The sequence below is a fragment of the Loxodonta africana genome, chromosome 9 (genome assembly GCF_030014295.1).
Source record: "Loxodonta africana isolate mLoxAfr1 chromosome 9, mLoxAfr1.hap2, whole genome shotgun sequence".
NCBI lineage: Eukaryota > Metazoa > Chordata > Mammalia > Proboscidea > Elephantidae > Loxodonta > Loxodonta africana.
Window position 1 is genome coordinate 55,774,363 of NC_087350.1, and position 26,061 is coordinate 55,800,423.

At 48.5% G+C, this 26,061-nt stretch overlaps 1 protein-coding gene across 9 annotated transcripts; it reads left to right on the forward strand.

Annotated features, from left to right (window-relative positions):
- Positions 1 to 123: 123 nt before the first annotated feature.
- On the forward strand, positions 124 to 24,983 carry TRAF1 (TNF receptor associated factor 1). 9 transcript variants are annotated; one of them, XM_064291510.1, is made up of 9 exons: positions 127 to 1,915; positions 2,761 to 2,899; positions 2,984 to 3,536; positions 6,180 to 6,264; positions 15,441 to 15,506; positions 16,371 to 16,781; positions 18,371 to 18,560; positions 20,372 to 20,577; positions 21,914 to 24,983. In XM_064291510.1, the coding sequence occupies exons 3-9, from the start codon at positions 3,397 to 3,399 to the stop codon at positions 22,130 to 22,132; spliced, it is 1,317 nt and encodes a 438-aa protein (XP_064147580.1). In that variant the 5' UTR covers positions 127 to 1,915; positions 2,761 to 2,899; positions 2,984 to 3,396; the 3' UTR covers positions 22,133 to 24,983. The 9 variants fall into 9 exon arrangements, with proteins under 9 accessions (XP_064147586.1, XP_064147580.1, XP_064147582.1 ...); XM_064291512.1 differs by having other exon boundaries at positions 2,993 to 3,536; XM_064291513.1 differs by having other exon boundaries at positions 3,126 to 3,536.
- The last annotated feature ends 1,078 nt before the right edge of the window (positions 24,984 to 26,061 follow it).

Genomic DNA, 26,061 nt, shown 5'->3' on the forward strand with positions numbered 1-26,061 from the left:
GGTTGCACTGCACCCCCGCCCCGCGTTCCCGGACAAGATGCCCCCAGCTCCCCTCGCTCGGACGGCGCCCCAAGCCCAGGCCTCACCGCGGCCCGGCCCGGGAACCTGCGGCTGCAGATCCCGCCCGCCCCGGACCTGGGCCTCACTGCCCCCAGCCCTTACTGCGGGCTCGTGGGGCACCCCGGGGGAGCGTTCACCCGTGGAATAGTCACGGGCCTGCTGTGCGCCCGGAGTTGTGTTCGCAACGGGGTGTGGAGGTGGCAAAACGACGGGGGCCATGTCCTCCCTCAGCGAGCGCACGAACAGGGATGGGGGACAGCGACAGGAACCTGGAATCACAGAGCTGGGCGGCAGGACGCAATGGGATCGCGAAGCCGGGCGGCCAGCCTTATTATGTGGGCTGCCTACCGAGACTTCACAGGAGAAATGGGGTCTGGTCCTGGTGGCCCTGAAGGACAAGTGCAAGGCTGGGGAGATGGGGGAGCAGGGCACAGGGACTTGTGCGTAGGGAGCTACGGGGATGGAGTCAATGGATGTTCAGGGTGGAAGAGAAAGGGGTCCAGGAGGCCGGTAATGAACAGCCAGAGAAGGAGAGAACCCCGACGGGTGTGGGGGAAGCCGAGGGAAGGCAGGGATTCTGGAAGGAGCGGCTAAGAACCCTGTCAGGTGCTGGCCAGGATATAGAAACTGGGATAGGCTCAGGACATTTGGCAACCACGTGACAGGAGATGGTTCTGTGGAGGCTGGAGTGAGGAAGTGGAGACTCCTCTGCAGACAATCTTTTCTAGAAATTCTACAATTGCAGTGAGAGAGTAGAAGCAGGAGAGAATTTGGAATGAGGGTGAAAAGAGCTTTAAAGACGGGCATTAGCACAATGTGTACTTAAAACACAGGCTCTCAGTTCAAGAGTTCCCATTCACTGGCTGTGAGACCTTGGGCAATCACTTAACCTCCCTGTGCCTCAGTTCCTCATCTGTAAAGTAGGGATGACAATAACAGTACCTGTTTCCTAGGGCTCATGTGAGGATTAGACGAGATGGTACCTGTACTTAACACGGCAGCCAAACACAGAACTAAAAAAGTAGTACCTGTTCTTTTTCATTTTTATTATTAGAGCAGCTTCAGCATATTTGGGGTTAATGGGAAGGAGCTGGTAGAGAAGGAGTCCTCCTGAAGGCAGCGGAGAGAGAAAGGGACCCAGAACTGGGACAGGGAGATAAGTCATGGGTGCCTTTTCCATCCCTCATGGAGGGGAGGAAGGAATGGGTGGGGATGTAGGGAAGTTTGCATGGTTGGGATGTACAGTTAAAGAAGTGTGTTTCTCATAGTTTTTATGTTCTCTGAAGTAGGCGTTGGCGTCGTTTGCTGATAGTGCCAGGCCAGGGCTGGCCCAGGTGAAGGTGGAGGCCCTGATTGACATATTACCAGTAGGGTGCCCTGCCCTCATTGCAGCCAGAGGAGTAACTAAGGTATGCCAGATAGGGCGCACGTCCTGGGCACCACTTGAGGAGGTGCGCTAACAAGCAGTTTCTGTTGGCCATCACCGTTTCCATCGCCAGCTGTAAGATCATTCACCAATTTAAAACTAATTGCCATATGCACTAATTCCCGTAGACATGCCCCTGCTGGCAGCTCAGGTATCCAGGGAAGGTGGGCAGTTGAATTTTTCCAGTGCCAGGGACAACATCCAACCTGCTCTACCCACCTGTGAAGCTCAAGTAAAGTCGATGGATTTGAAAACATTAGGTAAATATGATTTAACATTTTAATTCTCTCTGCTCATTTTGTAGAGCTAGAAGGGGAGCGGCCATCACCTGAGGACAATGTCAGACCCTTTGGAGCACTTCGTTTGGGCAACACACTATGCCACGCTTTCACCCAAGATCTCATTTAGTCATCACAACAATCGGGTGAAGTAGGTACTATTATCCCCCATTTTACACATGTAGAAACTGAGGTTCAGAGATGTTAAGGACCCTGTTCCAGGACCCATAGCTACTAAGTGGTGGACCCAGGATCCCAACTCAGATCCATCTAACTTCAAAGCCATGATTTGAAGCCACTATGAAAGTTCACAAAACCCCTTATAGCTGCACAGCAGGGCAAGGAGATGTGTGGAGACCATCTTCTCCATCTGACAGATGACAAAACAGAGGCTGGATGCTCTCACCCCCATCCCAGCTCTGTAGGTTGTTTCATCTCTCTTGTGTGGGGGCAAGTGCACAGAGCTTGGAGTCCAGCAGTCGTGCCAGTACTTTGCTTCTCTGAGCCTATTTCATGACTGCAGAAGAACACCAGCTGGTTATTCTGAGAATTAGGAGGTAAAACATTGCCCGGCACACAGTAGGCATGCCAGGAACTATACTTCCCTTAGTTCACTTTCCCTGCAAACATGGATCTGTGTCCCACTTGGCCTCTCAGTTGAGAATTGAGAACTTAGACTAACTCCCTGTGATCATGTATGTGTTTAGTGCTTTGTTCTTCTCAGGGCAAAGAAGTGGTGGCACCTGACCTGGGTGTGTGACCACTATGACTTCCTGAGTCGGGGCCATGGGGAAGGCCCTGAGGAGTTTGTGGTCCTGAGGCCTTGAACCAAGAAAACTGGCTCAGGACTTCAAAGGAGGGGAGGGCCCTGTGTCATCACAAGTGCTGATGGAGGAATGCCCAGGACAGGGTGGAGTCATCAGAGACCTTCCTGCTCTCTCTGGTTGCCTTGGTCACAGGCTCCCAGACCTGCTGTTCCAACTCCTTTTTTTACAGATGGGATAACTGAGACTTACTGTGAGGAATTGACTTTTACCTGAGTCTGCTCAGCCTCTTTGGACCATGCAGAGCTAAAGCTCCTGGGACTTGAATCTTTGGACCCGCTTCCATGACCTCGGGGACTTCCACCAGGGAGGTGAGCCCCCACCAGGGAATTCTAAACTACTTGGGGGCCCCAGGGAACATAGACCAATCACCAGCTGTGTTTCTTTCTGCCGAGGTGCCCCAGGGATCCTTGTCGGAGGAAGCCAGCAGCAGCCTGTGGTTCTCAGACAGGGGAACTCTAACTGTGGTTCCTGAAAGTCTATGACACAGTTCTTTTTTCTCTCTGACTTGCTCTGTTGCTCTTTCTCACTCTAAAGAATGGCTGGACACTCCTGAAGCCTCTAGTCACCATCCAGGGGATTTTTTTCACCGTGAAGGGTAATTCCTGCCCCATCCCTGATGTGACTCAGCTGTGACGTTGAACTATACAAGCCAGAGAAAAGACGATAAAGTCATCAGAGACTCCCTGTTCACCAGAGAGGGTGGCCCAGGCCCGAACCTACCTCTTCTCTCATCACATTCGCCAGTGAGCTGGTCCCTGCTCTGGAGGAGCTTAGACGAGCCCTCTAGCCAGCCTAGGAACCTGGGATGGCCTCCGGCTCAGCCAGCAGCCCCCGCCCGGCCCCTGATGAGAACGAGTTTCCCTTTGGGTGCCCCCCCACCGTCTGCCAGGATCCATCAGAGCCCAGGGCCCTCTGCTGCGCCACTTGTCTCTCAGAGAACATCAGGTGAGAGGATGGGGGAGCAAGGGTGGGTGCTGAGATGGTGCTGGGAGGGGATGCAGACAGGAGGCGAGGGTGAGAAGCACTGGTGATGTTTAGTAGGTTACGCTGGGCCTCAGTTTCCACACCCTTTCCTCAGTCCTTGACATTGTCCCTCTGCCTGTGGGTAAAAGGAGAAGTAGCCACAGGAAGATGTCTGCTTCCTCAGGAGAAGGCCATCCAATGTGGGGCAGAGTCTTTAGGGCCAACTACGCTACTTTCGTGCTATGTGGCCTGGTACAAATTGCTTAATATCTCTTAGCTCAGCTTTCTTGTCTATAAAATGCCTATAAAGCTATTTTCTACCTCACAGAATTGTTAGAATGTCCAATCAATAATGTCCAAAAACCGCTTTTAATAAAGAATGTCAACCTTCTTGGTAAATGACAAATTGTTATGCAAATATATCTCCTTCCACAATATCACCTATCACCTTGTACTGTTTGCTGAGAACCCCTTTAAAGGTATATATATGTATATCTATATTTCAGTAATCAGAGAGGTGTGATACCAATACCATCATCAGCATCACCCCTTAACTATTGTGCACCTACTATGTACCAAGTACTCTATTAAACTCTTTCTTTAGGTCTGCAGAATAACCTGGTGAGGTGGGTACTATTATTCTCCTATTTTACATGTGAGGAAGCGGAGGCCTGATAGAGAGGTTAAGTCAACTTGCCAAGTTACACTCCTGGCAAGTGCACTCTTAAGCTGCCACCTACCCACGTACCCCAGGGTGACCTTTGTTTGGGGCTTTACAGCTTAATAATAAGGTGGGAGAACTGAATCAGGCCTGTGAGAAGTTCACACATTGTGACAAAGGGGGAGGCTGTGAGAGAGGAAGGGGAGAGGCTGTGGCTGGGAAAGGCCAGCCAGGGATGGTGGAGCAAAGCCTGTCTGGTTTTACCATCAAGGTGATTTTTCTGGGTTCTCTTCAGGCCTTTGTGGTGGGTCTCTTCTCCCAAACCTGACAGAGGATGGGGAAGGAACTGGTGGGGTAGAGAAGGGGCCTGGGCCTGAAGCCAGAAAGCTTCTGCCTCAGCTCTGCTCCTGATTCTCTCTACTTTGGCCATCCACTTGCCCTCCTTTAAAATAGGGTAAACCAATGGTTGAGCTATTGGCTGCTAACCAGAAGGTTAGCAGTTCAAGTCCACCAGCAGCTCTGTAGGAGAAAAGACCTGTCAACCTGCACTCGTAAAGATTACAGCCAAGGAAACCCTATGAGGCAGTTCTACTCTGCCCTGTAGGATCGCTATGAGTCGGAATCAACTCAACAGCACACAACAACAATAACAATGGTGCTCACCATGCATCAGACTCACTTGGGAAGCTGTTTAAAAACACGCATGCTCTCAATTGGTCTCAACCCACCTGGAGCAAAGGAGAATGAAGAACACCAAGGTCACACGATAACTAAGAGCCCAAGAGACAGAAAGGGCCACATGAACCAGAGACTTACATCATCCTGAGACCAGAAGAACTAGTTGGTGCCCGGCCACAATCGATGACTGCCCTGACAGGGAGCACAACAGAGAACCCCTGAGGGAGCAGGAGATCAGTGGGATGCAGACCCCAAATTCTCATAAAAAGACCATACTTAATGGTCTGACTGAGACTAGAGGAATCCCAGCGGTCATGGTCCCCAAACCTTCTGTTGGCACAGGACAGGAACCATTCCCGAAGACAACTCAGCAGTCATGAAAGAGACTGGACAGTGGGTAGGAAAGAGATGCTGATGAAGAGTGAGCTAATTATATCAGGTGGACACTTGAGACTGTGTTGGCATCTTCCGTCTGGAGGGGGGATGGGAGGATAGAGAGAGTTGGAAGCTGGCAAAATTGTCACGAAAGGAGAGACTGGAAGGGCTGACTCATTAGGGGGAGAGCAAGTGGGAGTACAGAGTAAGGTGTGTATAAACTTATATGTGACAGTCTGACCTGATTTGTAAACGTTCACTTGAAGCTCAATAAAAGTTAATAAAAAAAAACAAAAAACACGCATGCTCGAATGCCACCTGAGTCAGAATCTGACACCCACTCCTGGTTAAGAACCTCCAGGGTAGATGGTCTCTAAGGGCGCTTCATATTTTAGCAGGCCATGATTATCTGTGATTACTAAAAATAAGAGACCAAAACCAAAAAGAAGACGACTACTCAATAATGCTTAGGTCCACAATCCTTATCCAAGCCCTTGGACTCAGATGTGTTTTGGCATTCAGAACTTTTTCACATTTTTGAAAAACAAGTCAGTGCATTATGTAATTCTTTCAGTGGGGACTCGGGCAGCACCCTAAAATCAAGCACATTAGTATTTCTGGAATGAAACATATGAATATTCACACAAAGTGGGATAAATAAGGGCTATGATCACCTCCAGTTAATTCAGTTCAGGTTTGGCAGCCCAATAAGTTCACTTCAAAACTATGGAAAAACATGCAGCATTCAGAACATTGGGGTTTTCGGAACAGTGGGTACAGGATTGTGGACCTGCACGCTCACTGATATTGCCACCATGCTGGGTGGCGTCTAGGCATTTGGAGCTGTTGGGACAGGCTGGTGCCAGGGAACTGTGAGTGCCTCACCCAGGAAAATGCTCATGTTTCCCCAGGAACAGCGAAGATCAAAGCTGCCCTAAGTGCAGAGGGGACGACCCCCACTCTGGAAGCCCAGGAAACCTTCTGTCTCAGGAGAAGGTACGTTGTATACCAACAAAAGGTATTTGTCCTTTCTTGATTTGTTCAGGATGAGGCCAAGTAGGCAGCAGCCCACATGGCCCCCGGCAGGCACCCGTCTCCTTATGTTCAATCCAGACTGAATTTACTTTCTAAGAGGTGAGGAGACTGAAGTTCCCAGAGGTGAGCATTGTGCCCAATGCCACGCGGCTGATCTGTGGCAGATTCAGGTTGAAAACAACAATCTAGACCAGGGTCCACAAATTACAGCCCAGGGCCAAACCTGGCCCGTCACTAGAGTTTTTATTTTTAAATGGTTGAAAAAATCAAAAAAAGAAGAATATTTTGTGACATGTGAATATTATATCAAATTCAGATTTCAGTGTCCATAAATAAAATTTTATTGGGAATATACCATGCTCATTCATTTCTGTATTGCCTATAGCTGTTTTCACCCTATAGTGAGAGAGCTGAGTGATTGCAAGAGAATTGTCTGGCCTGCAAAGCCCAAATTATGTTTTTTCTGGCCCTTTACAGAGGTTTGCAGACCCCTGCTCTAGACAGGTCTTTTTGCCCCTCTGTCTGCCTTCAAGCAAGGAGTTGTCTTAGGCCAGTATCATCTTACTTCTTGGACTCTGCCAAGCTGTGTTTCTAGAAATAAGATGTGACTTTGGAAATGTGAGGAACCATAGAGACAGTCTCAGGTACCACAGTTTAGAACCTCGGCCCTTCTGAGCTGGAAGGACTCTGGCAGGTCATCTGTCCAGTCCAGTGGTCCCCACGTGCTGACCAGAACTGCTCTAATTCCACCAGTTCATGAAAACATGATAAAAATAAGAAAATTAGTGAGTTTTAAAAATACACTCTTTACCCAGAGATTATGCTGTCCCTATAAATGTCTTTGTATGAATGAAATGGCGGTGATAGTAGATGATAAAGTTTTTGGTAAAGCCTTCACTTGGCAAAATAAAATGATGGCAATCTGTATGCTGATCTCCCAATTCGAACAAATACAAATTTATATTGATCCATGACTCCAATCTTTGGAATCACTGCTCTAAGTCCTACCCTTTGTTTTGCACGTGGGGCCCTAAAACGCACTGGTAAGTCTCCATGCTGAAGCTGCCCAATGGCCAGGACTTTCCGCTAGACCACCTGCACTGTCCCCTCTCTAAGGTACTTGGCTCTTTCAGCCAAAGCTCCCTTCTCGCTACAAACCGGCTCTGGGGGCATCCATGATGGTTCTGTATAGTCCATTGCATGGTCCACGATAAGTCCAGTGCCCTGTTTGGGCCTCAGTTTCTCCATCTGTAAAATGAGGAAGTTACTCCGGCTCTGCAGGGCCCATCTAGAACCTGTGATGTCTAGATTGTGGGTCAAGGAATGACCAACCAACTCTCCCACCCAACCTTTTGGAGCCAGAGGCAGGCAAGTCTTCATACTTCCTTCTCCCTCCTTGGCTGTGGGTCTACTCATTCAGAGAGTTTGGGGGAATTTCCTGACCCATCCAGAGCTGATTTGAGGATTCCCCATCCCCTCTCAGCAGCCCCTGCTTCCCTAGGCCCTCAAGGGGATAATAACAAAAACAAAACCTGTTGACATCGAGTCAATTCCAACTCACAGCAACCCTATAGGATAGAGTAGAACTGCCCCATAGAGTTTCCAAGGAGCAGCTGGTGGATTTGAACTGCTGACCTTTTGGTTAGCAGCCATGGTTCTTAACTACTTTGCCACTAGGGCTCCAAGGGGATAATAGGGGGATCAAGGGGATCAAATGCATTTTCCTGGAACTTTACAATGCAGTAATAGTTACTGGCCTCCCCGTTTGGGTATCTTAGTGGGTGCAGTGCGAAACTTGAGCAAACCCATTCCTTTCTGTGGGCCACAGCATTCCATCTGCAAGATGGAGGGGCTGGACAGATGCCCTTGAAAGCCCCTGACCACTTAAATGCTGGAGAGCTAGTGTTTTTTAACTTGTTTTATTCTCTTTTCTCTTAACAAAAGGAATATGTATTCATAGTACAAATCTTAGATAATAGAGATAAGACATATTTAAATATCCTTAATCCAATGGTTTTATTATCTTCAGCTTAGTTCAAATGAAATCAGGTAAAAGTAGAAGAGCCCTGATTAAAGGGGAGCCTGGAGACTGGCCCTCTTAGTTGCCCCATTTCTTTTCCCTGTCCCAGCCCCTCAAGGGTTCTGGGGACTCTAGGGCCCTGCATAGCACAGTTTGAAACTTGCTGTTTTAAACAAAATGAAGTGACTATTGGTGAAATTACAGGCCTCCACCAGGCTATAGGAAACCCTGGTGGCATAGTGGTTAAGAGCTACGGCTGCTATCCAAAAGGTCAGCAGTTCGAATCTACCAGGCGCTCCTTGGAAATTCTATGGGGGCAGTTCTACTCTGTCCTATGGGGTCGCTATGAGTCGGAATCGACTCAACGGCAATGGGTTTGGTTTTGTTTTTTTTAACCAGGCTAAAGGCACATAACAACATCAGGCTATAAAAGGAGCCCTGGTGGTGTAGTGGTTAAGCACGTGGCTGCTAAGAGAAAGACCGGCGGGTTGAACCTACCAGCTGCTCCATGGGAGAAAGATGTGGCAATTTGCTTCTGTAAAGGGTTTCGGCCTCAGAAACTCTATAGGGCAGTTCCACTCTGTCCTATAGGGTCACTATGAGTCAGACTCAAATCAATGGCAAGGGGTTTGGTTTTGGTTTGGTATCAGGCTGTGGAGTGGAAGGGGTATGGTCGGTATTTGGGTGCAGAGGCCCCTCTGACATAGGCCAATCTCTGAGAAGTGTCAGTCCCCACCAAATGTAGTCATCACCCTTGTAGTGAAATGTTGGAGGACAAGTCAGTGATCTGATCACCTGCACAAAGCCACACAGTGGAAATACCAGGGACTCCTCAGGCTCTTGACCCTGATGGGAACTTCAGGGGACTTTTGACCAGAGAAGAGCAGCTGGTTATAAGTCAACACTTGGCATATGTGGTAATCCCTAAGTCTGTCTGCATCTGGGGGATCCTGGGACGTGGAGGCGGTAGAGGGGCAGAGCTGGAGACCACCGAGCTGTGCCCATCCTTACTCACACTTTCCATGCCTTCTGCTTATCAGCTGTTCTCATCTCCTGACTTCATTAGAGTAATATCTCCCTCAGAAGTGCTGGGAGCCAGAGGTGATTAACCAATGTAAGCAGCAAGTATGAAAGAGATTAATGGTGACCTAGTTGGAGACTTGGCCCTTGCCTGGAATGACCTTCCTTTAGAAGTAACAGTGAAGTAGGGGATGACCCAGTGACTGGGAACTGATACTAAATTGTCTGCCTGAGACCCCCGCAGTGGGATTGTTTCACTCTCCTTCCTCTGAAGCCTATTCAAGAAGGTCAAAAACAAGCTGACATTTAATGCCAGTGGCTTAAAATAATGTCACAACTTATTCTAGACTCAGAAAGCAAGAGGGTTTAAGCCGTCTAGTTTAATTTCTGTTCTGTGCTGAATTCCTGCTAGGTGGCCTTGTGTCCTTCCAGCAACAGTGAGCACATTACTCCATGAAACTACCACTGCCATCTCGGGGGGACTCTTAACTGGTACAGTGTTTGCCTCCTTATTTTCACTGAGCTGAAGTCTGTCTGCCTTGGGGCACAGAGGACAAGTCAGGCTCCTGCCCCCAGTCCTTCATGTGGGGGAGGCTGACTGCATCCCTTTTTTGTCTGTCCCCAGTTTCTAGCATTTGGGTTAAATGTGCTCCCTTTTTATCTGCGCCCCTTGGAGTGAGACACCTGAAAATAAATCCCCGAACTCTCCCCTGCTTTATGAATAGGAGGCATACCTGGCCCAAGTCACACAGCCAGCTGGAGGAAAACCCAGGCTCCAACTCCTGCCTCCCAGGCTGGTGGTGTCTTCTCCTATATGCTACCTTCAATTGGTAGATCACCCCCAAATGTTTTATGTATGTTTAAATAGCACAGCCAGCCTTAAGTGCTGGTATCAACCAGGTACTATGGAAAAACAGGAATAGGCAAGACTACTTACAACTAAGAGGATCAAGTAGGCTTTCTAGAGGAGGTGGCAGAGGTTGGGCAAAGAAGAACCTGGCCCAGCTACAGAGGAGGGCAGGAACTGGTGGGAAGAGACAGACTGACCGGGTCCACCCCCTGACTGCAGAGTAGCTCCCCCTCAACAGTAGCTGAGGTGCGAGCAATAATGGCCCCAAGGCATCCAAACCTCCACTGGCCTCTGTGTCCAACCCAGCTGTGCGGGCAATGCGCTGCATGCTGCAGACCCTTCGTGTGCTGCACTGATGCTCTGGCACCCTCTTAATACTCACATTCTTGGAGGCCCATGGCTTCTCAAGCAGGGTCCTTCCCCAGGGACCCTCTGCCGATCCCATTACAAAGGTCCCTGGATAGCTAGGACATCTGGGAACACCACATAACCACAGACTTCTCGGACACAGACAGAAGGACGAGTGTTCCCTGAGGGTTGTGATTTTATTTTCTCTGTTTTTTTTTTCCCCTCAGAGAAAATTCCACTGGGAATTTTATTTTTAGCCATTTCCAAGCACTGAGGCACTCACAGGGGCTGCTTGTGGCACCAGATACACACCAGTGTGGGCCCGGGACAGATCCCTGTTCTTCCTCTGCAGCCTGAGCCAGACTCTCTGTCCACTCCCCTCCATCCCTGGCTTCAGGTGAAGCACCCTTTGGTCAAGGCAAAAGCTCTGTGCTGGGGAGGAGGGACCCTGGATATGGATTCCAGGCTTCTGCACCCTACCTCAGCCTTGTCCCAAACTTACACTGACTTTTATGAGTCACTGACCACCCCTGAGCTTCAGCTTCCCCACCCATAGGAGGGAAGCAGAACCTCAAAGCCTGACCTTCTCCTCATGGTGTGTGAGCATCCTCAGATGGGGCAGTGCTTACAGAAGTGCTGAGAAAGTGGCAGGCCTTGCAAGGCACGTAACTATGGGACAGAAGACACAGATTCAGTCGGCTTCTCAGTGCGCAAGTGAGGTGTGACCTCAAATGAACAACACTCAGTTTCCCCATCTGAATCACGGTGAAGCTAATCCAGCCCTGCCTGCCTCAAAGGACTACTTTGGGGGTCCTGTGAAGTAACATACAAAAATAATTTGGTCCTCTATAAATATGTTTTTAGGAACTTAATGTTCTCACCTCCCAGAGGAAATCCAATGGGAAAATGGAGTTTTATAAGATTAGTAATTAAGAGTTTGAGCTGTCAGGATTAAAGGAGATACATACATTAGGAGAAAAAAAAAAGATATCACAAGGGCAGTGCTTAATCCTTAGGAATTATAACACTAATAATAGTAATACCACTAGTAATAATAATTAAAAAAAAATTTTTTTTTTATAGCTAACATTTATTGAGAACGGTCAGAATAATGTTCCCCAAAGATGTCCGCATCCTAATCCCCAGAATGTATGAATATGTTACCTTACATGGCAAAAGGGGCTTTGCAGGTATGACTAAATTAAGGATCTTGAGGTGGGGAGATGATCTTGAATTATCTAGATGAGCCAAATATAGTCACAAGGGTCCTTATAAGAGGGACACAGGAGGGTCACAATCAGAGAGAGATTGGAAGTTGCTACACTGCTGGCTTTGAAAATGGAGAATGGGGCTGCGAGCCAAGGAATGCAGGTGGCCTCTAGAAGCTGGAAAAGGCAAGGAAACAGATTCTGTCCTAGAGAGAGAGCACAGCCTTGCTGACACCTTGATGTTCAGCTTTTTGACCTCTAGAACTGTAATACATTTCTGTTGTTTTAAGCCACTGAGTTTGAGGTAATTTGTTACAGCAGCAGTAGGAAACTAATACCAGCACTTACAAGTATTCTCATTTAATCCTCACAGTAAGTCTATGAGAGGGTGCTATTATCATCCTCATTTTGCAGATGAGGAAACTGAGACACAGAGAAGTTAATGACTCTCCCAGGGCCACACAGCTAGTATGTGACAGAAATGGACTTTGAACCCCTAACAGGCTGGATTCAGAGCCCACACCCTTAACCCCTACAGCACTCTAAGGAATGAAGACTGAGGATGGACTTAAGGTGGCCTGGCTGGCCTCCAAAGCCTCTGAAGGCATCTTGAGTCACCCCTGGCCCCTCGTCCATCACATTTGAGACTGGGCACAGCTCACACCCATACAGACACCATAATAAGGATGACTCCTACACCCACATAGCATTTGACACCCTGCAGCAGGCTTACTGCACACACGGCACCAGGAAGGCTCAACTGCCAGAACAGCCCACCCCATTCCACCTGTGGGTGAGGCCTAGAATTGCACTCTTAGAGTTTTATCACTTTTGTCTTTATCCCTGTTGTGACTCTCGCCTCAAGCTATTGTTAGACCCTTAGAACTTCAAGAGGATGAGAATTATGGACTTGTAGGGGATGTTAGGGCATGAGAGGTGACCCCAAGTCCATTTGCCCAGGACTCAGGTTCACGTGGGACATCAGGCACTTCTGGGCTTGCCCTCATTGTTCCCACATGCAGGGTGGCTACCTTCTGGGAGTGGCTGAGTCACTGCAGAATCCCCAAAGCTGGTGAGGCATTGTCTCCCTCCTCAGGCCACCCTTTGCCCTTCTCATCCCCCCAACAGAACATCTGTTTTCTGTTCTTTGTTGGGAACAGCTTGTTCCTAAAGCCCAGGGCAGTTTGTGGGGAGGTGCTTTGCTGGGTCTTTCTGTGTCCCAAATCAACTGTATTCATTGAGCCCACAGATCTCTGCTTATTTCACTTATAAAGAATAATAACTAGTGTGGCTTGTATTTGCTCAGCCCCAAAGAAGTCTGTCTTCTCCTCCTTCCCTCTAAATCACCCTTCACATCATGCCATGTGACAAAACTCTTTTAAAATTAAGATATTGTTTACATGCAAGAAAATTCACTCATTTTAAGTGTGCAGTTTGATGAATGCTAGTAAATGTGTACAGTCTTGTGGCCACCACTACAAGCAGGGTAGCAAATGTACCAAAAAGGGTCCTGGTGCCCCTGTGTGGTCAGCCTTCTCACCCAAACTCAGCCCCAAGCAACTACTCTTCTACCTTCTATCACCATAGCTTTGCCTTTTCTAGCATCTATAAGAATGGAATCATGCAGTATGTAGTTGCTTGTATTTGACTTAGCATAATGTTTTTGAGATTTGTCCATGTTATTATATGTATTTGTATTTTGTTCCTTTTGATTGCTCAGTGTATTCTATAGTATGGATATTCCACAATTTGTTAATCCATTCACCAGTTGATAGAAATTTGGGTTGCTTCCATTTTAGGGCATTATTCATAATAGCTTCATTGAGCATTCACATACACATCTTTGTGTGGACATGTTTTAATTTTTCTTGAGTAAATACCTAGGAGTGGAGTTTGTGGTTTGGATGGTAAGTGTATGTTTAACTTTATAAGATACTTTTATAGATTTTTCCAAAGTGGCTGTACCACATTGCACTCCTACCAGCAACATGTGAGAATTCCAGTTGTTTCACATCCTCACCAACACTTGGTACTGTCAGTCTTTTTAATTTTAGCCATTTTAGTGAGTGAATAGTGCTATTTCATTATGGTTTTAACTTTCGTTTCTCTGATGACTAGTGATGTTGAGCATCTTTTCACGAGCTTATTTGTCATTCACATATCTCCTCTTGCAAAGTATTTGTTCAGGTCTTTTGCCCATTTTTTAATTAGGTTGTATATCTTATTATTATTGAGTTGTAAGAGTTCTTCATGTGTTCTGTATACAAGCCGTTTTCCAGATTATGTATTTTTCTTCCTTGGGCTTATTCTTGGTAAGAGATAGGGAGATGGTGTGGGAAGAGCCCTTTTGCTGTGCTGCGTCCTAGTTGGGCCTCCCTAGGCTAATTCCTTCCCCTTTCTGAGCCTCAGCTTCTTCATTAGTAAAATGGGAGCAAAAAACCTACCCTGCCTGCCCTACAGGGTTGTTAGGGGCCCCAAGAGGAATTATAACTACTGAAACATTTTGTAAATCCTTCAGACCTATAAACAGGGTAACAGTCTTGTCAAGCTGCACTTGAGAACTAAGTACCTTGTGTCACTGCCCTTGGGCTATACATCATCAGGAAGGGTAAGAGGTGCAGGGCCTCAGTTCAGAGTGACTTGCCAAGGAGTAGTGCAGATGGGAATCGTGAGGAGAGGCCCCATGGGTTTCAGGGGGAGCGAAGTATTCACTTACACAGACAGCATGTCCTAAGTGTCTACTCTGTGCCAGGTACTTCCCTTGGCACTAGGAACATGGCTGTGACCCTCACAGAGCCCCCAGATGCCGAGTTCACTAGCTAAGTGAACACAAAGACTCTAGAAGGTGCATTGGCCTATGGTGGGCAAGGGGTGGTACAGGAGACTCCAGCTGTGGTCTGAGCTCCTTCCCTGATCTTGAGAAGCCCTGGGTGCCTCAGAGACAAAACAAAATGGGGGTTAGAGCAGGTGGTCTAGATCTGACTTTGTTACCTCTAAAACTTCTAAACTTAAATCTCCTCAAAGCTCAGAACCTTTTCCTGCACAGACTTCCTGGAACATAACTTTACTTAATAATGACAATTCTTCTTGAATAGTAGTCCAGCAATTTACTTACAAAGTTTTTTTTCATGCATTTTATTCGATCCTCACAAATGTGATGGTCAAGGCAAGAGGTACCTTCCCTACTTACAGATGAGGAAACAAGTCTAGAAAGGAATGGCTTGCCCAAGGTCACACAGCTAAAGGTAAAAAAACAATAATAACTATTATTATTAAGAGTACATTTTAAAAATGATTAACCAAAACTTTTATAGTTTGCCAGGTATTTCCCCAGCCATCTCCTTAGGTTACTCACCCAGCACAGGGGAAGTACTGTTTGACCAATGAGAATTTTGAGGCCCAGACTGGTGAGTGAACTGAACTGAGATTACAGCCTAGGTCTCCTAACACCCAGGCCTTGGCCCTCCCCAGAGAACTCAAGCATTCTCATTCAGTTCCATGTCACCATGAAGCTCCATGGGGCAGAGACAACCATCATGGGCCCAGCACCCAGAGAGATCCCGTAAGCCTTGCTAAGCATCTGGCGGACCAGCCCAGCGCCTGCCCTGGTGGGTCCGGGAACTCTGCAGAAGGCTGCAGTGGTGGCCACAGGGATCCCAATAGCTCCCAGTGACATGGTTCTTGTTTCCAGGACCACCCTGATGTGGCTGAGGCTAGAGTTGGGTGCCCCTTTGCAGGCGTCGGCTGCTCATTCAAGGTAAGCATCTGAGTATGAAAAAAGATCTGTCCACTAAGGTCACAGACTTCTAGGTCTCTCCACTCCAGCCCCTCTAGGATTTTCTCATGATGTCAAGCTATTCTTCTGGATGTTCCCAAGCAACACATCCCACTATTAAGTCATTTCGGTACTCAGGGAAGTTTTTCTTAGTGTCTCACCTGAGCATTGGTATTTGTTGCTGTTGTTAGGTGCCATGGAGTGGATTCCAACTCATAGCAACCCCATGTGACAAAACAGAACTGCCCCATAGGGTTTTCTTAGCTGTAATCTTTATGGAGGGAAACCCTGGTGGCATAGTGGTTAAGTGCTACAGCTGCTGACCAAAGGGTCGGCCGTTCAAATCCGCCAGGCACTCCTTGGAAACTCTATGGGGCAGTTCTACTCTGTCCTGTAGGGTCACTGTGAGTTGGAATCAACGGCGCTGGCCTTGGTTTTTGATTTTTGGAATCTTTATGGAAGCAGATCATCAGGTCTTTCTCCCTTGGAGCCACTAGATGGGTTCAAACTGCCAACCTTTCAGTCAGCAACCCAGCACTTAAAAAAAAACACTTAACCAGGGTTTAAAATGACCCTGTGCCTCTCTCCGTGGTACTGAACCATCATTGTGCTCAAAGGCAGGGCAGGGTCTCTCCTCTGGAGGCTGGGATGCACTGGCTTCCCATGGGTATGTCTGATGCCAGGGTCCTCCTCCTGAATCCCTCCCGCTGCATACAAAGCCATCTCCCCTTTGCTGGGTGAGTGGGTCTGACTTTCCTTGGTGACCTTTGGTGCAGCGTACTCCACTGTTTCCTCGTCCTTTCTCACCTTCTCTGTTTGCACTGACCAGCCATGCTGTCTCTGCAGGGGAGCTCAAAGTCTGTACAGGAGCATGAAGCCACCTCCCAGGCCTCCCACCTAAACCTGCTGTTGGGTTTCGTGAAACAGTGGAAGGCCCAGCTGGGCTCTACACAGGAGTCTGGACCCATGGCCCTGGAGCAGAACCTGTCAGACTTGCAGCTGAAGGCAGCTGTGGAGGTGGCCGGCAACCTGGAGGTGGACTGCTACCGGGCACCCTGCTCCGAGGGCCAGGAGGAGCTGGCCCTGCAGCACTTCATGAAGGAGAAGCTCCTAGCTGAGCTGGAGGAGAAGCTACGTGTGTTTGAGAACATTGTCGCCGTCCTCAACAAGGAGGTGGAGGCCTCCCACCTGGCCCTGGCTGCCTCCATCCACCAGAGTCAGCTGGACTGTGACCGCATCCTGAGCTTGGAGCAGAGGGTGAGCAAAGGAGGCAAGTTTGCCTTCAGGACCTGTGTAGGGAGCCCCCTTTTATCTCTAGAGCACTGGACCAGCCTTCCTCCTAAGGGTTCTCCCAGTTGAGAGTATTCACTCCCCTGTCAAGACTTCTCTCTCCTTCCAGGGCGAGCACTGAGTCAGACCTTACAGTCAAGGTCAGATCCCCACATGCAGTGCTTCAGTTCCTTCACTTGAACTCTTGTGGTAGGCCACTCCCTCCCCTGGCAGCTCATTCCATTATTCACATTTTTACTATTAGAAAATTATTCCTTATACTAAGTTAAAATTTGCCTCCCTGTGTCTTCCCTGCATTGTTCCTGGTCCTGCCTCTCAGAGCACCAAACAAATCTGCTTTCTAGTCCCCGTGGCAGCCCTTCAGAGGTGGGCAGTGATTATATCCTACCCGAGGGTTCCCTTCTTCAAGCTAAATGGCCCCAGTGCCTTCACTACTTTATCAGAGCACAGTGTTTCATGCTGTCCTTGTACACTGGCTCAGTCTCTAAAGGATTTCACATGCTCAGAGTGTGGTCTCAGACTCCAGGAAATCCACTTATCTGACAGTTCTTGGTTGAGTAGGACTGTCCCCTCTTTTGTTGCAGAGCTTGTATTTTTATTAATATAGCCGGTCCCCATGCTGGTATTACTTTTTTGCAGCAACATTACATCATTGTCTCATATTGAGTTAGGCCTGGATTTTGGTTCCAGCTCCACAATTAAGTTGGTGGTGCAGTGGTGTAACAGCTACAGCTGCTAACCAAAAGGTTGGCAGTTCAAATCCACCAGCTGCCCCTTGGAAACCCTGTGGGGCAGTTCTACTCTGTCATACAGGGTCACTGTGAGTTGGAATCAACTCGACGGCAGTGAGCTTTTGCTTTTGGGCACGTCACTTGCCTGCTCAAGGCCTCAGTATCCCCTTCAGTAAAAGTACGGATTAAATTGTCTTTAGGAGCACTCACTTCTACTTCTGGCTTCCCCACCTGAGGACACCCAAGAATAAATTTGTGGCTTTGGAGGTTCACTGGGGAAACCTACCAGAAGGGGCAGATACTCAGTTTGAATGACCAAGTAAAGCCTTGATTTATGTGACTCTTGCCCCAATTAGAAGGTAGACTCTCCGAGGGCAGCACTTTTCTTTCACCAACAAGCTTCCTGCCCCTCCTCTTACATGCCAGGCACTATGCAAAGTATGGACAGAGAAGAAATGAGCATGGGCCCAGCCCTCAGTAGGAAAGGGAGACCATCTAGTAGAGAAGGCAGAAAAGTATGCTCATAAAGCCATGCTAAGAGCCCTGTAAGAACAGAGATGAAAGAAAGACCAGCTGATCTAGGACAGTGGTTGAAGCTACCCAGAGGAAGGGCAATAGGAGGTGGATTCCTGATGGATGAATAGGAGTTGGCAAGTGGCAAAGGAAGGAAAAGGAACCCCAGGCAGAGGGAGCAGCACATGCAGAGGCAGAAGCATGTGCAGAGTGTGCCATGGTCAGCAAGGCATATTTTGGGCAGGTCTGTCTCCATATCTTGCTATGCCCACCCTACCTGCAATTTGCCTGCTGGTGACCCTGGCTGAATAGGCTTCCCTGCAGGTGGTGGAGTTGCAGCAGACCCTAGCCCAGAAAGACCAGGCCTTGGGCAAGCTGGAGCAGAGTCTCCACCTCATGGAGGAGGCCTCCTTCGACGGCACCTTCCTGTGGAAGATCACCAATGTCACCCGGCGGTGCCATGAGTCAGCCTGTGGCAAGACCATCAGCCTCTTCTCCCCAGGTAACACCTCCCCAGGGGCACAGAAACCAGGTAGGGGAAGCAGGCTCCACTGGGCCCAAGAAACAAGCAGTAGGGGGCTACCAACCCTGCAAAGGCCTCCCTGTGTCCCATTAGGCCAGTGTCCATTCAGATCACATACCACAGCCAGCAATTGTGCTGGGACTGTGGAGGGTGGGAGGGGAAGGAGCTCTGAGCTTTGGACCTAGAGAGCTGGGCTCAAGTCTCCAGTGAGAGACTAGTTGGCTGCTTAAACCTGGGCAAGCCCTTTCACCTCCCTGAGCTTCAGTCTCCATTTTGCAAATGGAGATAAAAGTAGTTATCTACTTCATGTAGATACTGAATGTGAAAGAAAGTGCAAATGTGAACCAAAGCTTTGTACAAAGGAGAGGAATGCTGGTAAATACAGCGGAACCCCACCCTCAGGGAGCCATTGAGCTGAACTAAGGCAAGTGGAGAACTATGTAAAACACAATGTGCATTTGTATATGACTGCTTCCCACCTGAATTTCTGTTATGTAAATCCAGCAGGGTCTCATTCATTTCCCTGCCCCTGGGCTTGGCCTGAAGTACTCAGTCTGGCTTAAAGTAGTTACTCAGTAAATGATTTTCCTAACTAGTTGGCTTGTATTTATATGACAGCGTATGCATTTGTACAGTAAAACACCCATGGGTAAGGATCAATATATGGCAGCACCATCATTTTACAGACAATAAACCGAGGCCCAGAACGCCTACATCCCTTGCCAAGGCTGCACAGCATGTTGGGAGGGGAGCCTCGACCCAGACTCGTGTGCTTTTCCTCTCACCTCCCTCACCAAGTGAACCAGTGGGACAAGAAAGGAGAATGACGATTTTAACAACCCCTCACATCTGCCCATGTTCACCCGCTCATTGGATACAGCCAAGACCAGCAGGGCTGGGATTATTTCCCTTCCGCCTCTGGATTTTATAGAGGTGGATACTGAGAGGCAGAAGGCCCTGGTCCTACTCCAGGCGCTGTTCCTGCTGGGGCAGCACTGCTCCCTTCTGTGGTCCAGACTTCTTCCCAGCAGCAGAGGCCTCACCTGCTGCCTGTTGACCTCCCCACCACTTCCAAAGAAGGAAAAGGCAAGCAGCACCTCTTGCTTCCTGTTCTCCCAAAACATTAGAGGCAGAGATGAGTAAGATTGTCAGCCTCTTCCCCCCACCCCAGAGGAGCCCATATGGTAACAGCTGGCAGAACTCACCCACAGGACAGCACTCTCAGCTGCCCAGAGAGAGCACCCACAGGCCCCTATACTTAATCACCAGGGGATGTCTCAGCCCTCTGGGCCTTGCAGAGGATGGCCAGAAGCTGAGCTGCCCCACTCTCCCCCAGCTCTCAGGAAGCTCAGGGCAGCAGGAAAAAAAAAACATTGTTGGCAGGTAGGAGGTCTGGCTATGAGACCTTGGCCAGCCACTTCCCCTCCCTGGGCTTGATTTCCTGACAGTAAAATGCAGGTTAGGCTAGATTAGCGGTTCTCAAGGTGTGGTCCCAGGACCAGCAGCATCAGCTCCCCTTAGAACTTGTCAGAAATGCAAATTCACAGTCCTCACCCCAGCTCTACTGAATCCGAAACTCTAGGGCTTTGCCAAGCCCTCCAGGAGATTCTCATAGCCAGTTGACAGTCACTGGGCTCGATGATCCCAAGAGTCTGTGTAGGGTCCCTATGAATTGGTATCGACTCAACAGCAACGGGATTTGGTTTAATGGAGAAGAATGTCAGGCTCTAGCCCCAGTTTTCTTAGTTTTGAGCCATTGACCTTGGGCATGCCTAACCATTGAGTTCCAGTTCCCTCATCTGCTTTTTCCAGCTGTCTCTGTGCTGACTCTAGCTTCCACATTTCAGCTTTCTACACTGCCAAGTACGGCTATAAGTTGTGTTTGCGGCTGTACCTGAATGGGGACGGGACAGGAAAGAGGACCCACCTGTCGCTCTTCATCGTCATCATGAGGGGGGAGTACGATGCCCTGCTGCCCTGGCCTTTCCGGAACAAGGTGTGGGCCTGCCCTCCCAGGGAATGATGAGATGGGGTCCTAGTCCTGGTCAAAATCAACTCGACAGCAATGGGATTGCTTTGGTTTGTTTTTAGTCCTGGCCTAGCCATGAACATACCATCTGACCTGGGGCAAGCCACTTGTCCTCTCTGCCATTACTGGTTTCCTCTTCTATAAAATGAGGAGCTTAGTCCAGATCTCCCAGCTCTATTCCAGCTAAAATGCCTGGAATGTAGAAGTGAAATTCATAGGGTGAGGGGAATAAGAAAATAAGGAGAGGAGGTGCCATGGGGCTAGCCTCAAGGCAGGATTTTCAAAAGAAGGCTTTCCCTGCAGGTGAACAAGAACAGCCAGTGAGTGGGGGGTGGGAAGGGGTCATGAGTATCAGACTTAGCTGGGGTGGAGGCAGAAGAGAGAAAACAGTGGGTGGGGAGGGAGTACCAAGTTGGTCTGGGTATGAGTCAGCAGCCCAGTGGTTCTCAAAAGTGCTGGGGAGATTTTTTACATACCAATGACTCGGTCTCACCCTAGTAAACAGTGAAGCCTGACTTGGGGATTTTTCAGACCTCCCCGGGGGATTCTGAGGTGCAGCTGATAAGCAATGGAAGCTATTTCAGTTTCCCCATTGGCATCTTAATGACATGTAGCAGGGAAGAGGGTGTATATTTTGTGTCACTTTTAGTTCATTGGCTTCTTGGGGGTAGAGCCTTATCTGCTGGATGGAAAAAAACCTGTTGCCCTGGAGTCGATTCCTACACACAGCAACCCTGTAGGACAGAGTACAACAGCCCTATAGAGTTTCCAAGGAGCAGCTGGTGGATTGAAACTGCCGACCTTTTGGTTAGCAGACATAGATATTAACCACTGCATCACCCAGGCTCTGGGTTTGCAACAGAAGCCCCATAAATGTTTCAGGGCATTAATGGACAGCCCCTCTGGAGAAGGCCTGTCTGCTCTTCCCTTCTGCCTTGCCCCAGGAGTTTCCGGTTGTAGTTGATGAATCAAAAATTTCAGAGCCGAAAGAGGCATTACAGGTTATTAAGTCCAGCCTCCTTGCCAATGCTTCCATCCCCCATTTAGCCCGAACAGCCAATGAGAATTGACCCTGTGGCACCCACATTCCCCCCTCCTGCTGGATAGACCATCTGATCCCTAATCATAAAAAAAATCATAAAGGGCAACCCTAAATCCTGCCCAGAACATCAGATGCTTCCATCTACTGTTCCTTTGACTCCTCACCAGGAAGAAAGAGTCAGTCGGAACTAAGGGTCCAGGACTACACAGGTGGTAAGCAAGCATTTGGGCCTCTGAATCTGACCTCCCACCTGCCCCGCAGGTCACCTTCATGCTGCTCGACCAGAACAACCGTGAGCATGCCATTGATGCGTTCCGGCCTGACCTTACCTCAGCATCCTTCCAGCGGCCCCAGAGTGAAACCAACGTGGCCAGTGGCTGCCCGCTCTTCTTCCCCCTCAGCAGACTGCAGTCTCCCAAGCATGCCTATGTGAAGGACGACACCATGTTCCTCAAGTGCATTGTGGAGACCAGTGCTTAGGTTGGGGAAGGCCAAGCGAGCCACGCCTGGCTCCTGAGGGAGCACCAGCTTAGACAAGATGACTCTGAGGTCCTGCCCCTGCAACCCACCCTCGAAGGGCACAAGGATGGACTGGGGCTAGTGTGATCCGGGTAGACTGACAGGACTGTGGCTGGCTATGATCTCAGGATGGCAGCACCTTGGGCTGGCTCCACAAAGGCAAAGGGTCTAGAAGGAGGCAATAGCAGAATTGCTCCCTCTGCACCAACCACACCACACTAGGAGGGCTGGGAGCCACTGCAGCCTGAGTGTTGAGATGGACTTCTACAAAGATGGGGAGAGAACAGGGGGCCAGACTGCGGTGTGGATGGTCAGCTAGAGGTATAGGACCTGAGCCAAGAAGCTCTCAGGATGGGAAGGGGTCTCTTCAGGGCCCCCATAGAGAACTGGAAACACACCTGTTCCCTTCCTGCCTGAGAGCAGAACTAGGACCAGGGGGTGGAAGGAGCAGGGCTGCCAGGCCTGGAATGAGCTTACCATCACTGAACAAGCAAAGCCAGATGGCTACCCTGGAGGGTGAGACATCAAATTGGGGGTTGTATTGGGAACCCTTTAGGGTCCCTTCCAGCCTAGAAAGTCTGCGATTCTAGTGCTCCTGGCCCAGGTGAAGCCCAGGGCTGCAGGGGGCCTGGAAACATTCAGGATCCTCATACCTTCCTGGCTCCTCACTTGCCTTCAGCCCCGCCAGATGGGCTGAGCTGGCCAACACAGCACCTGCCACGCTGAGCCTGGAAGCTCAGCTTCCCCAACATGTCAGAGCACATAGCCCCTGCGTCCTGTGCCTCCACCAGCCCAAGTCCCCTTTACTTCAGTCAGGTGAAGCCAGGTCACTGTGAGCTCCCCGGAGCAGCCAGAAGGAATGTGGAGAAGACGGGCATAAACTCTTCTCTCTCCCTGCCTGGAGGCCCCACCTTCAGTGCTTTCCAGAATCCATGTCACCTGATTAACCAAGGTGTTTGCTTCTCTTAGTTGACTGATCAGAGCCACCAAGCGGAGGTGGTCTTTTTAAATACATATAGAACCAAAGAAAAAAATTAAAAAATAAACTCTTTTGAAGTTTTCATACAGTGTGTCATTGTGGGAGTCAGTCCTCATTGAGCCAAGCTTAAGAAGCCCGCACTTCCAGGTGGTGCTGCAAGTTTGGTCAGTGGCATCAGAGACTCTGCGTTGGCAGGAGCACCACCCTCCACCTCTGTTCTCCTTTCCATAATGGCAACAACCACCCCGTCTCACCTCCCTCGCTGGGGTCTGTGATCCTCAAAGGAGCGGCTACACGGGGGAGACTGGCTCTGACCTGTTTGTCTTCTCACCTGGGAGGGTTCACACAGCCATTTCTCATGAGGGTCATGATTTTCCAGAGGCCTCCTGGTCCACACCAGCCTTCCTCACAGTTTACTCTTCCTGCACTTGATGGGACTGCCATAAACTTCACTTCTCAGAACTTCAGGGTTTTTATCTGTGAAATGGGTCAGCAGCCCTGCCTGTTCTCTCTCTTCCAGCGTTTGTGGGGATCAAAGGAGGTGAGGGGGCAGCATGGCCCAGTGGACTTAATATATAAGAAAACCCAGATCCAAACGCAACTCTAAACCTGATGTCCTGTTATGCCTCAGCCTCGTTTAAAAATAGAAACATCCTGCCTGGCCCTGCCCAGCTTATGGGGCTTCATGAAGCCCAAACACAATAATGAAGTACAAGTTCTTTGTATGTGCAAGAGCTTCTTGCCATGGGTGGCAGGCTACAAACATGCTAGGACTTCTTTTTCTGTTCTCATTGCCGTTGGATTGCCTGTCATGGAGACAGACTTGATTTCCCTCAACAAGTATGTGAGGAGTAAACGTCTGTCCTAACAAATTATGGGGACCTCTGCCTCCAAGCCGGTGTCCTGGCAGATAACATCTTCATCTCTACTCAGGGCTGGGCGGGATGTTTCTATTTTCAAATGAGGCTGAGGCATGACAGGATACCAGGTTTAGAGCTGCATTTGGATCTGGGTTTTCTGACATATTAAGTCACTGAACTGAAGGGATTTGTGGACAAACTTCTAGAAGCGGCCACTATTACTCTTTAATTGCTTATTTCTGATGAGCAGAGGCAATACTTTCTGCAAACATCGTGAGACACAGCCATTCTCCCAGCAGAGCTTTATTGAGACTTGTATGTGTTATCCACTGTGCTGGACATTAGGGGTGGACAGGCAGGATGGGCTCCCTGCCCTTGAGAAAGTTCAGTGGGGGTAACAGGGACGTGAGTAGATCATTACAATTGATGAGTAACAGAAACTCCTAGACACCACAGGCTCCGAGACCATCCAGTGAAGCAGGGAGGGCTTTGAGGAAAAGGTGCCATTTAAGCTCAGCCTTACAATGTTTTGGAATGCAGAGGACGGGTGTGGGGAGAGTAAACACACGAGATGGGAAACAGTCTTGGCCACAGGCAGGGTCTGTGGGGAGAAGGCCAGCCCTTGGTGAATCACCGATGCCAACCCCGATAATGCCCCAGGGGGTAAGCACAGAGCAGGGTGGCAGGTCACAGAAGGCCATTGTCCCCACAGGTGATCCCCCAACAACCCTGGGCAGAAGGGACAACTATTACTTATGCCTTTAATTGCTCATTTCTGATTGGAAGGAATACATACTCATTACAGAGAAACTAAAAAAGGAATACACAGAAGAAAGTAAATCAGCTCATAAGCCTGGTGTCCCAAGAGCACTACTATGAACGTTTTACTAAATTTTCTTTGTCCTTTTGATGGGTAGATACAAACATATACACATAACCCATATACTTAAAAAAAAAAAAAAAAGAATTAGAACCATACTAAATTACAGCTTTCTGCCCTACTTTTTTCACTTAGTATCCTATTAGAATGTTCTATCATTAGCCCCTTTTTACAGGAAAAGTCACTGACACTAAGTGAAATAACTTGCTCAAGGCCACGCCAAATAAGTGGTGAAGTCAGGATACAAACTCAGGTCTTTTGATGCCAAAGCCACGACTGAAATTACTATGACTATTTTCAAATGAAGAAACTGAGGTACACTGATCTCTAAAATCTACATGATTCTGATAAAACTCAACCACAAAAAGACAAATAACCCAATTAAAAAATGGGCAAAGGATATGAAGAGGCACTTCACTAAAGAAGACATTCAGGCCACCAACAGATACATGAGGAAATGCTCAGGATCATTAGCCAGTAGAGAAATGCAAATCAAAACTACAATGAGATTCTGTCTCACTCCAACAAGGCTGGCCTTAATCCAAAAAACACAAAATAATAAATGTTGGAGAGGTTGTGGAGAGACTGGAACACTTATACACTGCTGGTCGGAATGTAAAATGGTACAACCACTTTGGAAATCGATTTGGCGCTTCCTTAAAAAACTAGAAATAGAACTACCATACAATCCAGCAATCCCAGTCCTTGGAATATATCTCAGAGAAATAAGAGCCTTTACATGAACAGATATATGCACACCCATGTTCATTGCAGCACTGTTTACAATAGCAAAAAGTTGGAAGCAACCAAGGTGCCCATCAACGGATGAATGGATAAATAAATTATGGTATATTCACGCAATGGAATGCTACGCATCAATAAAGAACAATGATGAATCTGTGAAATATTTCATAACATAGAGGAATCTGGAAGGCATTATGCTGAGTGAAATTAGTTGCAAAAGGACAAATATTGTATAAGACCACTGTTATAAGAACTCAAGAAATAGTTCAAACAGAGAAGAAAATATTCTTTGATGGTTAAGAGAAGGGGGAGGGAGGGAGGGTGGAAGAGGGGCATTCACTAATTAGATAGTAGATAAGAACTGCTTTAGGTGATGCAAAAGACAGCACACAATACAGGCGAGGGCAGCACAACTGGAGTAAACCAA

Bases quoted from the DNA above. Each gene is read 5' to 3' on its own strand.
- TRAF1 (XM_064291514.1), top strand. From the start codon at position 3,397: ATGGCCTCCGGCTCAGCCAGCAGCCCCCGCCCGGCCCCTGATGAGAAC. The intron at 15,507-16,370 runs GTAAGCATCTGA...CTGTCTCTGCAG, and splicing joins GCGTCGGCTGCTCATTCAAG to GGGAGCTCAAAGTCTGTACA. The intron at 20,578-21,913 runs GTGTGGGCCTGC...CCTGCCCCGCAG, and splicing joins CCTGGCCTTTCCGGAACAAG to GTCACCTTCATGCTGCTCGA.